The following is a 15,728-nucleotide window of genomic DNA, read 5'->3' on the forward strand; positions in this document are numbered from 1 at the left end:
CTTAAAACAACAACAAGTGACAAGCAGAACATGCAGCTTGCTAGCAGCAAGAAGCCAGCAGATGATCCGACTGCTTCTCCTTAGCATGTGTTCAGCTCCCAACAACGCGAGCGGTAGAGACGCGAAGTGGCAAAAGGGCAGCTGCTGTACAGGCTCTGAAATGATTGACGCAAAGCGCGACAAGCAGAAAATGCAGCTCGCCAGCAGATGATCCGACCGTTTCTCCTTAGCGTGTGTTAACATCTCTTCACAACGCGAGCAGCAGAGACACGAAGTGGCAAAAGGACAGCTGCTGTACAGGCTTTTAAATGATTTTAAATTATATATTTATACTAGGGGGTTTGCCTTCTGCTTGCTTTGCTTGCCAACCCCCCTGGCCTGTGCTACGCACCAGCCACTTTGCATCTCTGCTGCTCGCATTGTGAAAAGAGGGGGCTGAACGCACCCCAAGGAGGCGCAGTCGCTCCTCCGAAACCCCCTCTTAAAATGATGATACAATGGGAAACAAATAGTTTTTTTTTTTATCTCCTCTTTGCTCGGTCAGCTGCTGGCTTGCTGCTGCTGCCGTGCATAGTGATCTGCATCTCGCGCAGCACTTCAAACATTTAAAAGCTGTCCTACTCTTTGTCTTTTATTTCCGGCCTCGGGTGTAGTTAAATCTCTTGGCACTAAGTCTCGTCTCGTGGGACGTGGGTTCTTGTTATTTTTTAGTTTATAATTTAAAAACGGAATAAGAATCTGAAAATCTAGCAACATCACATTAAAGTTCGATAAATTCTGAAAAGAATAATACCAAACATATATATGTAGGTTTTAAAATAAGCCCGCCATAAAACATCATGTAAAAATGTCACATAAAATCATTGCACTTTTAGGCTTAGGATTTTATATATAAAGAGTAGATATATAATATCTATAATTATAATTGTATATAATAATATAATATTTATATATTTATATATACACAGTATACCTTGTCCCCATTAATGAAAACTGAAGCTTGATACTCATCACATGATCTTCTGAAATCGCTGATGAGCTCCTTGGTCTTCCCTGTGTTGAGGGATAGGTTGTTCACTGAGCACCATCTCACCAGAAGCAAATTTATATGGGTCTAGGGAGGCAGGGATGTTGTCTTTAAAGTATGAGAGAACCAGTCTTTTAAAGTACTTAATTATTATCAGCGTCAGGGCGATTGGACGATAGTCATTCACATTACTGATGTTGGTTTTCTTCTGCACTGGCACAACAATGGCTGACCTAAGGCATGCAGGGACCCTTTCCATTGTAAAGATATGTATAAATACTTAAAGCAAGCTGCTATGCACAGTATCTAAGCACCTGTCCTGAAATTCCATCCAGTCCAGCAGGATTACATGGATTGACCCTTTGCAGCACACGCTGTACATCGTACATCATAGTGTTCCTTGATGTGAGGTTATAAATAATTAAATAATTTTAACACAAGGAATCTGAATCCAGTGTGTATGTACTGTATGTATGTGTGTCTTTACATATAAATATTGTCACATAACATTAAATAGGAAGTTCTGTCACTCATTTCTGTATTTCTTGACAGGTGTATTTTCGCTCTGTGGAGCTTATACAGGAACCTGTTCCAGGATCGGCAGGCCTTAGTTTCTATTTTAAGGTTAATGGACGGGCAGTTTTTATCAAGGGTTCTAACTGGATCCCTGCAGATTCTTTTCAGGACCGTGTCACTCTAGATATGTAAGTTTATAGTTTGTATTTTCATTTTTATCTCTTCTGTCATTCAACCCAGGGTGCTAGAAAAACTAATAAATTAAATATTCAAATAGTTGCTTTGCTCTGTAGAATCAAATTGTACAGATTAAGAAAATAAAGGAGTTTGTGGTGGACTTTCTGAGAAGTAGTCTTCTCCGGCTCTTGTCATCATTCAAGGTGAGGAAATAGAGATAGTTAAAAACTACAAGTACCTGGGTGTTTACCTGAACAATAAGCTGGGATGGGAGCAGAATTTATACATTTTGTAGAAGAGGAGCCAACTCTGTTTTTTGAGGAGGCTGAGGTCATTTGGTATGAGAGGCCTGCTGCTGAGGTGTTTCTGTGAGTCTGTAGTATTGAGTGCCATCTTTTATGCTGTGGTGTGTTGGGGTTGCAGCATCACAGCCAAGGATAATATCAGACTGAAGAAGATCATCGGAAAGTCCAGTTCAGTCTTTGGGGTGAAACTGGACACAGTGGAGGTGATAGTAGACAGGAGGATGGTGGCAAAGGTGGCATTAATTATGAAGATCCTCTCCCATCCACTCCATAAATTGCTGCAGGGCCAAAAGAGTGCAATGAGCAGCACGTGGACTGCTCCTTCCTTGAGGCATTATAATATTTAGTTATTAGGTTCATCCCATATGGTTAAGATGAGGGGATATTGTTATTTATTCTACAAATTGACTGCCACTTGTTATCTTCTGTTTAGTCACGTGTGCTATTGGATTTTCATTTCTTTGATATTGTTGCCTGTTGCTCCTGCTTTATAAATCATGCATCCCACATACTTTATGAATCATATGCTGCACAGGCTGAAACATACACAGTGTCTTATGCTAATAAACCTGATAATGTGTAATTCATACATTTTTTGTTTCTCTTTTGGCATTTCTTACTTGCAAAGACACATTGATCCAACTGGGATGTGACAGTTTAAGTTAACAGGTGGTTGTTTTTCTTTTATTAAAAACTACTCTCTCGTTGCAACTATATTGCATCCAGATGAAATTAAAATGTAATGCATTGTTTTATCACTGTGGGTAACAGTATGGAACAAGTAATATCATGCAATAACTGAACTATTTGTTACTTCTTTGCCAAAAATCAGCTTTATCTTGGTATAATCATTGATGCCAAAAATAACACACTTTGAAGTCCTATGTTGCCAATATTTACTTTTTTTTTAGCTTAAGAAACTTGCTACAGTCTGCTGTTGATGCTAATATGAATACCCTGCGTGTCTGGGGAGGAGGTGTTTACGAACAAGATGAATTCTATAAAATCTGTGATGAACTGGGGATTATGGTAATGACACATTCTTATTTCTTCAGATAGAGTATGTGAAATATGTAGGATTTCTTAAATATGATCTTAGTAAGATGTCTTGTTGATATGGCATGTATTAATCTTAATGAAACTTTAATTTCAATAACATAAGGTAGAAAAATATTTTTAACATTATGAGAACTTTACTATGCATTACACCCTGATTTTATTAACTGCATGGCCGATTTTAATTTTTAAGTATGGGGTAATACATACAGTATCCTTATATGTTTATTATACATATACAGTGGTGTGAAAAACTATTTGCCCCCTTCCTGATTTCTTATTCTTTTGCATGTTTGTCACACAAAATGTTTCTGATCATCAAACACATTTAACCATTAGTCAAATATAACACAAGTAAACACAAAATGCAGTTTTTAAATGATGGTTTTTATTATTTAGGGAGAAAAAAAAAATCCAAACCTACATGGCATGTCTCTTTCTATACTACTTGCTTCCAGTTACTATTTTCTGTTGGGATATAATTTCAATTCATCTCCTTCTCATTTAAATATACACTGATCTCTCTGTATATGTTATTTTTATTATTATTAAGTAGCTGTTATTTCCCTGGCATTAAATTTGATATTTTAAGGAAATAATTTGAGTAATGTGCTAAATATATTTGAGACACTAAATTTAAGTTGTATGAAGCCACCAGCCTACCTCTATTGCTTTGTGGCTGACAGGATGTTCAGTTCAATTTAAGTAAAAAGAATCATCTGTTATGTTTGCCAGTATGTAAATTGGTGGCAATACACAAAACAAATAACTATATAAATTGTTAACCGTATATATTTGTACATTTACATTAGTGTGCGTATTATATTTTTATATTTATGTATTTATTAATTTGCCCATGTAAAATCATTATATAGTATATGTTGACTATTCTATTTCAGATATGGCAAGACTTCATGTTTGCATGTGCATTCTACCCTGTTGAAGAGAGTTTCCTAGAAACTGTAAGGAAAGAAATTACACATCAGGTATACATTTTTCATTGAGAACTTGTATTTTACCATTACCATAAACCTTGAATGTTCTTTAAATACTTAGGCAGTGGAGTTATTGTTTATTAGACTGGTAGGTCAGGGAGTTGGAGTTAACAAGCTAAGGAATGTTGATAAGTCGGCAGGCAATGAACAGTTCAAGACAAACATTAGAGTGTTTATTCCTCATTCGTCATTTCTTTTAACATTGTTTTCCATGCAACGTGTGGTGAATCTGCACTTTGTTTATGAAATGGTGTTCTTGTACTGATTTGTTCTTTTAACGTATTAGCAAGTTAATACGAAATGTTTAGATAAAGGTGTTGCATCTTATTTGCATTTACTATAACGTACTCTTATCTTGAATTAACTTCTTCCTGATAGCAGCTATACAATTGTTAAAATATACTTTATATTTTTTGTCATAGCTAAGAAGGCTGAAATCACATCCTTCAATTATAATATGGAGTGCCAATAATGAAAATGAGGCAGCAGTTGCAACCAATTGGTTTTCAGTTCCTTCGTCAACATTACCGATTTATATGAAAGACTATGTAACACTTTATGTGAATAATATTCGAGGTATTATTATAAATGTAAGTATTTTATGCTTCTTCAAATTATGTGGGGATTTTATAGAATAAATAATTTTAACTGTAACAGTTTAAATCAAATGGATTGTCTCACTGGTATTGTTCAGGAAATTTTAAAGAAGTTTCTAAAAAATGTATAAAAATGTATAAAAGTCAAAATTAAACATTACTATGGGATTTTGTAGTCCTACAATTTAATCAAAACTTAGTATTCAAAGTCATGGTTAAAATGTCATGAAGAAGTTACAAATAGGGATGAAGCTGAGGTTTCTGAATAGCCAAGGGGACTACCCAGTGGAAAACCTTTCATAACACAGAGAATTTGAGTTTTATGTATTACTATGTTAATTGTACCATATCAGAATATATGGGTTGTACAAAGTCTACATCAATATTTTAAAAGGTACTACTACAAATTCGAATCACTGCAGCAAATGTATAAGGTTGAAATATCAGATCAGTTTATAGGAGAATGAGCTGTTTAACCTGACAGGGTTCATTGTTTCCTACTTGTCTAAAATTGCCAGACTTGGATTAAAAGGTTTCCAAGGTGCTGCTTTCAAAATGGATGATTTAGAAAGTTAGTAGTGTAGTTGTGATTACTTCGAATGTAAACAAATATTTCTTAATGTTTTTGCAGAATTTATCCGTACCTAATCTTTGGCCATGTTTCCTTTGAAGAAAAAATAAAATAAAACCTGTCATCCTATTCTCATATGTGGATCAGTAAGGAAAAAAATGAAATTCTCAAGAAAGTAGTGTAATCCATATACTGTAAGGCATACGAGACCAGTGATGCCATGACCATTATTAACCTAAGAAATATGTAATCAAGAAAGAAATTAGAAATGTTGGAAGGCAGTGAAGAAAACAGCTTCTAATTTAAACATTGCCCTGAAAGCAGTCTTTAATATATTTGCAGTAGGAGACTGGTCATGATGAACTGTATTAAGACAGCAGGGCGTAAAACTATACAAAAAAAGAGGTAATGTAAAATAACATTCTCAAGCCCATTTAATCTAGCTGAGAGGCATCGTTGATTGGAGCCTGTCCTGGCAGGAAGCATCTCTGTATCGGGCACCAGTCCATTATATGGTCCACACATGTAGACATCCACAAAGGGCCAATTTATAATTTGGCCGATACTCTTAATTTTTTTCTATTTTTTAGAAATGTTCAGTACTGAAGAGGTTAGCAGCATACTGCAGGTATTGTTAAAGAAATGCTGACTGATTTGGAAATTTTGAAAGAGTGAAAAGCTTCCAGGATTAGAAAGACTAAAGATAAATAAATTGTTTGGATTGGACAATATTTACACAAGAGTACTCAAAGAAATTTTCAATTGTATTTAAAAGCCTGTAATATGTATTGTTTCAGAAGTCACTGCATGTCTAGAAGTTCCTAAAGGTTTATTAGACTTTACCTGAGTCATGCCAATTGACTTTGTTTTATGAAGAGATAATTTAAATAAGTCACGTAACTCAACACAAATGACAGGGAGGTAGTTATAAAATAGAAAATATTGGACCAGTTTTCTTGTAATCTTTAAACATGGATTTAGACTTTGAATTTTTTTTTCAGTAATATTACAGAATTCAATTAGGGTGGAGAATATAATAGTATCTTGGCTCTCAAACAACTTTTAAGATGGTACTTTGTGTATCACTAAAGTTGAGTTAGAGGGAAATATACATCTGGCTGTTGAATTGGCTTGCATAAACAATACAAGAAACATTTTTAGCATTTATTGAGGTCAAAAATTGGGGTCCTGCAGTGGTCTGTGCCTCTTATTAAACTCCTACAAGTAACTATATCAATTGTGAAATTAAATGGTTAAATCAAGTTTGAAATAAAAAATACTATATTAATCTTGTAAGCAGTAGCACATTGCTTAGTACTGTTGCTTCACAGCTCCCTTCAAAGTTCTACTAGGCACAGCTTTATAGACTAACATGTGGGCTTGATGGAAACTACATGCACGCTATTTTTCCTTGCTATTTTCACATCATGGTTATACCTTTTTTCACAACATTTTAGCTGAAAGGCAGTGTTGTTCTTTACTTTTAATATACACTGGGTCTTTTTTACATGAAAACCCCATCCATGCCGATCACTGTGAACAGAGAACATAACATTTATCCTTCCACAAGGAAGACTGCGCCAAGACCCTGCTTTGCTTTATGGTCTTACCTTGGAAGTCATGTTTGAAATATGAATTTGTGCCGCTTCAAATTTGTTAGGTTTTAAGGATTTTGTTTCATATTTTATTTCCTAATTAACCTCCATTATTTTTTTTTTATTATTATTATTTGCTTCACAACACAGTTATTCTGGGCAAATGAGTATATGGTAGGATTTTAAAAATATAACTTTGAGTTGAAAAATATAAAAGTTTTTCTTTAAAAGAGCCTCTTCTTTGTCTTTCAGCTGCTCCCATTAGGGGTTGCCACAGCAGATCATTTTTTCCATATCCATGTCCAACAGTGTTACTGGTAGTTTTAAATAGCAGATGTGGTTCAAAAAAGTGCTGATTTAGGAGAATTAATATTTAAAAAGGAGGATGAGGCCTGAATATGGTTGCACTGTACTGTATTTATTAAACAGGATACAGTATTTAGCACTGATGATCAAATTAAATTATTTCATCAAGCCAGGTCTGAAAGTGCATCTGACGTTTTCATTTATCTAGTGTGTGTTCATCCATCATCAGGGTCACGGGGGTCTGCTGGAGCCAATGCCAGCCAACACGGTGCAAGGCAGGAAACAAATCCCATCACAGAGCACACACATTTAGAATCGCTAACCTGCATGTATTTGGACTGTGGGAGGAAACCGGAGTACCCAGAGGAAACCCACACAGACACGGGGAGAACATGCAAACTCCACACACGAAGGACCCGGGAAGCGAACCCGGGTCTCCTAACTGCGAGGCAGCAGCGCTACCCACTGCGCCACCGTGATGAAAAACTTCCAATGATAATTTGCATTATTTTCATTTACTCATCAAATTAATCATTTCCAATTCAAACAATTTTCAAAGAGTTTAATTTGCAGACTTGTCATCTCCATGCAAGCTTTTTCTTTCCCCTTAAGTGTAAAATTGTAGGTATTTGCAGAGCCATCCCTGTGATATTAATGAAAACTGGATCAGTCGGCTAGAAGGAACATATGTATTTTCCACTTCACAAACGAGTTCAGTGTTAAATTCTTCCGAGTTGAGAAATAGTATATCTGGTATTTGACATATTGTGCTGGGCTCCTATATGCATGGTAAGATCGGTGTGGACAATGCAGTAAGAGAGGACCAAATCACCCAGTAGACCCCAGCCTCCTACCAACAGCAGCAGCTCTACTAGTAACATCCCTGAAATGGGTTCATAAAAAAGGGAAATGTACGAAAGAGATGCCGAAGGTCTGGCACCGGGTTAAGGGACTAGATGAAAGAAAGTACAGTTGATAGTACATTGTATCCATGACTAAAGAAATCGGCAGTGTTTATATCATTCCCAACAAGAAACTCTAAGCACTCAACATATCTAAGTGCAAAATAGGTCATTAATATTTCTCTGTGTTTTGATTAATTTTATTTGACTTTTTCTCTAGGAGGATAAAAGCAGACCATTTTTATCATCAAGCCCTACAAATGGGCAGGAATCCATTAGAGAAGGATGGATTGCTACAAATCCTTATGACACAAATTATGGTGATACCCATTTCTATAACTACACAAATGACTGCTGGGACTGGAAAAAATTTCCAAAACCTAGATTTGCCTCTGAGTATGGGTTCCAATCTTGGCCATCATTTTCAACTTTACAAAAGGTAAATTCTATGTTAGTACTATTTGTAAAGGTTTTAATGCACACATTTTTATTAATATAAAGAAAATTAGCACTTAATAGAGAAATAACAGCATAATCTCTGATGTTCACTGTATATACAGTACCTATTGCCCTAATCCAGTGCAGGTATTTTCAGGTTCAGTCCTGGGGGCATCCATGGCAGCAGGTTTTCACCCCAACTAATTTCCTCTTTTAATAAAACTCCTACAATTATTAAATTGGTTGTCATTTCCTAATGTGTTTGTTTTCTTGTGTTAGTCCAAAAATTACCAACTGGTCATGCTGGATCATTGATGGATGAAGCAAGAATATATATGTGCAAGAGCGGAATGAATTAATTCTTTTTATCTTGCTATTTAATATTTTGTTCTTTTTTATTATTCAGGTTATTTAAGCCATTATTTGTGCAGGTGGATAACACTAAAGTAGCTGCTGCTATCTTTGCATCTGTGTCTGCTTTATTCATCTTTAATTGTTCATATTTGGATACAATTTAACTAACAAACTCACTATAAAAAAGTGAATTAAATAAGTAACAACATTGAATTAAGCATTTAAAACTATGGCAAAAAGCCCTTAACTTCTTATTAATGTAAATCACCTTTTCTGAATAGAAAATAAGACAAAGAAGAAGGCCGGCTAGGGAGTTTGGAATCAAGGTATGGTGTAATGAAGCAGCTTCAAACTGTTGACTGTCATGCAGTTTTACTAAGCAAACACACTCATTTTCATTGTGTGTACTTTTACCTAATAGGTAGACTAATACGAATTTCCAGCGTAATCCAGTGTGCTGTTATTCCTAATATCTGCTGTCCTTATTTTGTGATAGTCTGTGTTTTCAAGGTGAAAATAAAAAGCATACAATATATACGGTACTTAGGCATCAAAAAGTACACTTAATGGATTTCTCGTTTTTCTCCACAATTTACATCCTGACAATGCATGGCCAGAAAGATACAGGATAAAGAGCCAGAATCTGAGCTGCTTTGTCAACATCCCAGCTATTCCAGTAATACAGATCAGTGCTGCATTGTGTATATATTTCTTAAATTAAGTTGTTCTATTGTTTAATGACCCTGAATGTGTTTTTTACCATAGATTTCCATACCAGAAGATTGGGATTTTATAAGTAGTTTTACAGATCATCGCCAGCACCATTTAAAGGGAAATAAAGAGATGATAATGCAGGCGTATCTTCACTACAGCCAACCCATGTCTAAGGATCCCCTTCAAAAGTATAAAGATACACTTTATTTAACACAGGTAATAAGGCTATTGCTTACCTAAACCATAATTTGTTTTACTGCTGGCATTATTTCTTTTTAAAAAAGATTGAAATGCAATCCCTTTTATATTCACCCTTTGGACTACTTCACATTTGTTTTTAATTACAACAGGGAATCCTGATATTTTAAAACTTGAGATTTGAGGAAATCTCCATTAATCAATTGAAAGTACTCACAAATATCCATCCATCCATTATCCAAACTGCTATATCCTAACTACAGGGTCACGGGGGTCTGTTGGAGCCAATCCCAGCCAGCATAGGGCGCAAGGCAGGAAACAAACCCTGGGCAAGGTGCCAGCCCACCACAGAATCACAAATATGTTTTTTCTAAACTAATTAAAAATAAAAACACAGAAGATAGTTAATGGCATAAGTCTTCGCTAACCTACATTGATTGCCCAAATTAACTCTGAAGTAACAGTTTGTCTTCTCTAAGAAAATATTTCCTTGAATGCAGTTGATCCATGTGGATTTGATGTGTATGATATCCTTTCAGCATAAATGCGCCATTAAATTAATTCAATTTATTTATTTGTCCTATACAATTATACACACAGTGGAATATGTAGTGAAATGCTTAGGTATGTGGCATTTCTACAGGAACGCTACACAATGAAATTCAAGGATAATTTTAGGCAGATCTGACACAAGATAGGAGACTTTGGAAGATTGTGGGTTCGCTTTCCAGTTCCTACCTGTGTGAATAGCACTTTGAGTACTGAGAAAAGCGCTATATAAATATAATGAATTATTATTATTATAAGATTCTTACAAAAAAAGGAACAGGGCAAAAATATTTAAAAATCCAAAACAATGAATATGCCTTGAATGTGAGAGAATATGGAACACCTGTGGATCTACCCAGAAATGGCCATCCTCCACAACCACGTGTCCAGGCAAGAATAAACCTAGTAAGTTAGACCAACAAACAGCCTATGGCGACTCTGAAGGAGCTTCTAAGGAATGGAGGCAAGAAGAAAGCTTTTGTTGAAAAAGGATAACCTCTCATCACTTTTCCCCTAAGGCATGTGTGAGAGACTTAATGGTATGAAGGGAGAATCTATGGTCTGTTGAGATTATAATTAAACTTTTGGATTGTTGCCCCTCTGTGATGGTGTTGCCAGCTAAAGGCCATGAACCAGGGGCTTTTGGATTATAAAGAGGCTCTCATCTCTATTAGCCATGAAAGAGTAACTACTCCTGCTTTGCAGTTGAGACAGCTTGTAAGCTGCAATGACTTGCTTCCATGTATGCAATATCAGACTGACACTCTGTCCCAGTCCCTTGCTTCTGCCAGCAACTGGATCGTTACATGGGCCAAAATGGTAAGTGTTCTGTTGAGTGGATTTAACACATCACACTGAGAGTACCATCCCTACAGCGAAGCATGGTGGTATCAGGATCATTGTTTTTTGATGCTTCCCTGTGGTAGGGACTGAAAAACTCTTATAGAAGAAAAGTTAAGAAGTATAGACAAATCAATTACAATCCACGAAAACACTGGGACTTGGATGACAATTTATATTCCAACAAGACAATGACTTGAAACATACTACATACATTATCATACATAGACTAATACCAAAAAGGTTAATGTCTTTGACCGACTTGGTCATAGATCAGACCTCTGTCCAGATGAGCATCTGTAAAATGATTTAAAAATTGCTGTTAACAACCGGCACTCATCAAGTTTGATGGAGCCATAGTGTGAAAGTTTTATTTTTTTTATCTTAAACTTTACTTTTCTGATAATGTAAATGAGTGATAGTTCTTTTCTTAAATTACTGAACCATCATTCATTTATTTAGGAGGACATATGCTACAAGTAGTTTATACTGCAGATACGTCATCAGATTTGCCGGCTGTTTTTATGTACAGTATAGCAACATTGTTTGCTACATAGGATCAGTGATTCAAATTTAAAACTGTTCTGCATGTATTATGTCTAGGTCATGCAGGCACAATGCATTAAAATACAAACTGAATTTTATCGGCGCAGTAGAAATGAAGTGGTTGAAGGGAAAGGCCATACAATGGGTGCCTTATACTGGCAGCTGAATGATATCTGGCAGGCTCCTTCCTGGTCATCTATTGGTAAGTATATAGATATTAAATGAATGAACTAATAAAAGAGCAGCTGAATGATTGAAGTATAGATTTTATACTATCTATGTCCACTTGAAATATACGATAATGAAAAAAAAAATCCTTGTCCAGCACATTACTTTCCCTGCATGAAAATGGGATATCACCACAAAAATGTAAAATATGTAAATCCTCTGAAAACTCAAAGCTTGTGATAGATATAGGGAATGTTGTATACGTGTCTAATCCTAAATAATAATCATAAGCTATAAAAATACACATTAAAAAGCAATAACTGTGATGAAGAGCAGAGAGTGTTCAAGAACATAGATAGATAGATAGATAGATAGATAGATAGATAGATACTTTATTAATCCCAAGGGGAAATTCACATAATCCAGCAGCAGTATACTGATACAAAGAAACAATATTAAATTAAATAGTAATAAAAATGAAAAGAATTAAAATAAAATTAATGTTCGCATTTACTCCCCCGGCTGGAATTGAAGAGTCGCATAGTGTGGGGGAGGAACGATCTCTTTAGTCTGTCAGTGGAGCAGGACAGTGACAAAAGTCTGTCACTGAAGCTACTCCTCTGCCTGGAGATGACACTGTTAAGTGGATGCAGTGGATTCTTCATGATTGACAGGAGTTTGCTTAGTGCCCGAACATCTGGCTTTTCTACAGACATGTAAAAGAAAAAGCAAGTACCTGTCAAAAGCACCAGAGTTTTACAAGTTTTAGCAATCCTTTATTTAAGTGAGTCTTGTACATATCTGCTCCGTACTTCTACAATTTTTATTTTTATGCTGTATTAAGGATTTGTTCTGTTCTGTGTATTGTATTGACCCCCTACTTTTGACACCCACTGCACGCCCAACCTACCTGGAAAGGGGTCTCTCTTTGAACTGCCCTCCCCAAGGTTTCTTCCATTTTTCCCTACAAGGTTTTTATTGGGAGTTTTTCCTTGTCTTCTCAGAGAGTCAAGGCTGGGGGGCTGTCAAGAGGCAGGGCCTGTTAAAGCCCATTGCGGCACTTCCTGTGTGATTTTGATCTATACAAAAATAAATTGTATTGTATTGTACATATCAGAACAACTTGCCTGAAAATGCATTATCTGTAAAGTGTAATTTTCCTGAGAGAGTTTTACATCAGTGTTCTTCAAAAATTAGACCATAATCTAGATAGTACTGTTGTACTGATTTAATAGTTTGGTGTGCTGACTCCTGTTCTAATTCTCCTTGCGTAACCAAAGTCCAAACTCGTACAGTCTGATTTACAGGCCAACTCTAATCTGACGCTGTGCGTGTGTTGCTGTAGAATGACTTTCCATGTGTGTATTCTTTCTTGTTCGAAACACTTCTAGTTTCCTGCAATCGTGTTGAAAAATTGGATTTAGCTAACAATATAAAGTACTTCTAGCCTTTAAGGTGTTCAAGTTTGATGGATAGAATCACTCTGTCGCTTCCTCCCTTAATGAGTTTTTTCCCCCATGTGGCCTATTTCAGAATATGGTGGAAAATGGAAAATGCTTCATTATTTTGCAAAATCTTTTTTTGCACCTGTGCTGCCAGTAGGATTTGAAGATGATGGGACACTACACATCTATGCAATATCTGACTTGCCTAAAGACCTTCAACTTCAGCTATTGGTTAGTAACCAGTCTTTAAGGTATAGCAGAGAGTGTACAATTTAATGTCTCACAAAAATGTAAATGTGTGTGCTTATATTTAAATATAAGGTTTAATTTTTAAATACAGATCACTTTCAAAATGTTCTGTTGTTAATGTAAAGATTTAAAATACCTTGTATTTCAGACTAATAATACACCAGTTTCCAGGAATGCTCAGAATGCATTTAGTGCAGAGAAGCAGCATTAAAAACTAAGTACTGTTAGTACTGCACATATGTAGAAAATGTAAATATGCTTTCTACTAAAAAGAAAAATTCTTTCTTAGTCAGTCAGTCATTGTCCAACCCGCTGTATCCTAACACAGGGTCTGCTGGAGCCAATCACAGCCAGCAGGGCAGGGAGACGTCCCACCGCAGGACACACACACACACACCAAGCACACACTAGGGGTAATTTAGGACCGCCAATGCACCTAACCTGCATGTCTTTGGACTGTCAGAGGAAACCCACGCAGACACGGGGAGAACATGTAAACTCCACTTCTAACTGCAAGGCAGCAGCGCTATCCACTGTGCCACCATGCCGCCACATTCGTCAATGCGTTAAACATTAATTTTACCAGTTGATTAAAATGAGAAGCTTGTTTCTGAGCCATTATTTCATTTCACATTTACATACCACTACAAAACCACGCATGTCTTACATTAGCAAAACAGTAACATAGTATTCAACTAACTACACTGCATAAAGGAACAAATTCTGAGATATGCAGAGAACCTGCAACATACGTCAATATCATTAAATTGTCGTTTTTATTACCAGTGAAATTTTCTTTAACAAGTTCCAGTATATCCAACAAGGAACTATTGTATAAGGTTTGGCTTATCCCATTATCACAACAATAAGAGTACACTGAATGTTTTTCCATACAACTAAGGCAAGACACGTGGGGCTGCTGCTGTAACCACAACTTTTTTCTGGATGTGTGAATCAAGAATGGCGAGATAAAATCCTGCTTAGATTGTAAAGTGACTGCAAATGCTGTCCAGTGTCCACATGCATCATTCACATGCTTCTATATTTGGTGAAAGACTGCAGCCTTTCTGCCTTCAGAGAAAAATAGACATGAGGTTTCAAAAATACATATCCACGAAAAAGTGTGTCGTAGCTGGCATTAATGTGTGTTGCCCGCTGGTTCATCCAGTTTTTTTGGAATAATAAAACTTCCAGTGTGCTAGTGTGTTTGGGAATTGTGTTGTGCTCTCCAATCAACTCTGCAGATGTCCGCCACATTCTTACAAGACAATCCACTCAGTGGAGCAGTGCAGTCGATGGCTCACAAAAATAATTTAGTATTATGGATTATTACAACCGAAAGTGATGCCACTTAATTTAACTGCAGGCTATAACAGATTCTTTATTTTGTACAAGTGAACAGTTTTAGAGGAGTTGGAATGCTGACATACATAGCTTAGCAAGAAAAATATCAATAATTTAAAATATGTTGAAAACAATGTGTAAAGCAAAGCAAATGTACTCACCTAAATAATGTGAAATGACTGTGGTACCATTGTGTCCATCTCACATTGCCCTGCTGATATTTTGTGCTTTTTTAAAAATCCGGAAGCACCAATAATTAACGGCTAGCGAGACGAGCCTTCAGTGCTTGTGTTAGTAGCACTGGCCAAACCGGAGTACTCCATTAGACGGGACATGTGCAAATGGCTACTTGAGTTTGTAATTTGTGAGTCTTCAAAACCACAGCTTTACTGCCTAGTCAACAAATGCCTTTGGTTCTCCATTTGGCTCTCCATGCTCATTGAGGTTGAAACTGAAGTGTTGCCAAATAGGCAGAGGTGATTTGCTTCTTGATGTGTCTTGATGGACACATGTCGCCTCAAAACCCAATAACCATCATAAATTTATTGTTTGCTAGTTCTTTATTACTAGGATAACCAACCGCAGCAGTCCTGATTTCGGGCCATGCGCCCTGCTGTCTCAAGAAATAACTTGAATATGACAATATATGCCCATCTAAAAAACTTTTATTGTGCATGAAACACAGCACATTCAGCATAGACTTCAAACCACCAATCGCACAAAAGAAAGACAACACCCTCCATGCTTCGTACAGCCGACAAACACAACTGACAACCAACTTTGGTCTTTTACACTGCAAAGCAGTTTGGATGTAGCCTTAAGGCATTTTCATCTGCA

General features: G+C 36.3%; 1 protein-coding gene across 1 annotated transcript in view; it reads left to right on the forward strand.

Moving 5' to 3' along the window:
• manba (mannosidase, beta A, lysosomal) overlaps nt 1-15,728 on the forward strand; it is a 51,328-nt gene that overhangs the window by 31,642 nt on the left and 3,958 nt on the right. Inside the window, exons 8-15 of the mRNA XM_039759227.1 lie at nt 1,580-1,731; nt 2,937-3,054; nt 3,981-4,067; nt 4,499-4,666; nt 8,267-8,485; nt 9,604-9,768; nt 11,743-11,887; nt 13,387-13,529. Coding sequence (XP_039615161.1) covers nt 1,580-1,731; nt 2,937-3,054; nt 3,981-4,067; nt 4,499-4,666; nt 8,267-8,485; nt 9,604-9,768; nt 11,743-11,887; nt 13,387-13,529 — 1,197 coding nt within the window. The remainder of the gene's footprint in view (nt 1-1,579; nt 1,732-2,936; nt 3,055-3,980; nt 4,068-4,498; nt 4,667-8,266; nt 8,486-9,603; nt 9,769-11,742; nt 11,888-13,386; nt 13,530-15,728) is intronic.

Source organism: Polypterus senegalus, chromosome 7 (assembly GCF_016835505.1).
Source record: "Polypterus senegalus isolate Bchr_013 chromosome 7, ASM1683550v1, whole genome shotgun sequence".
Taxonomy (NCBI): Eukaryota; Metazoa; Chordata; class Cladistia; order Polypteriformes; family Polypteridae; genus Polypterus; species Polypterus senegalus.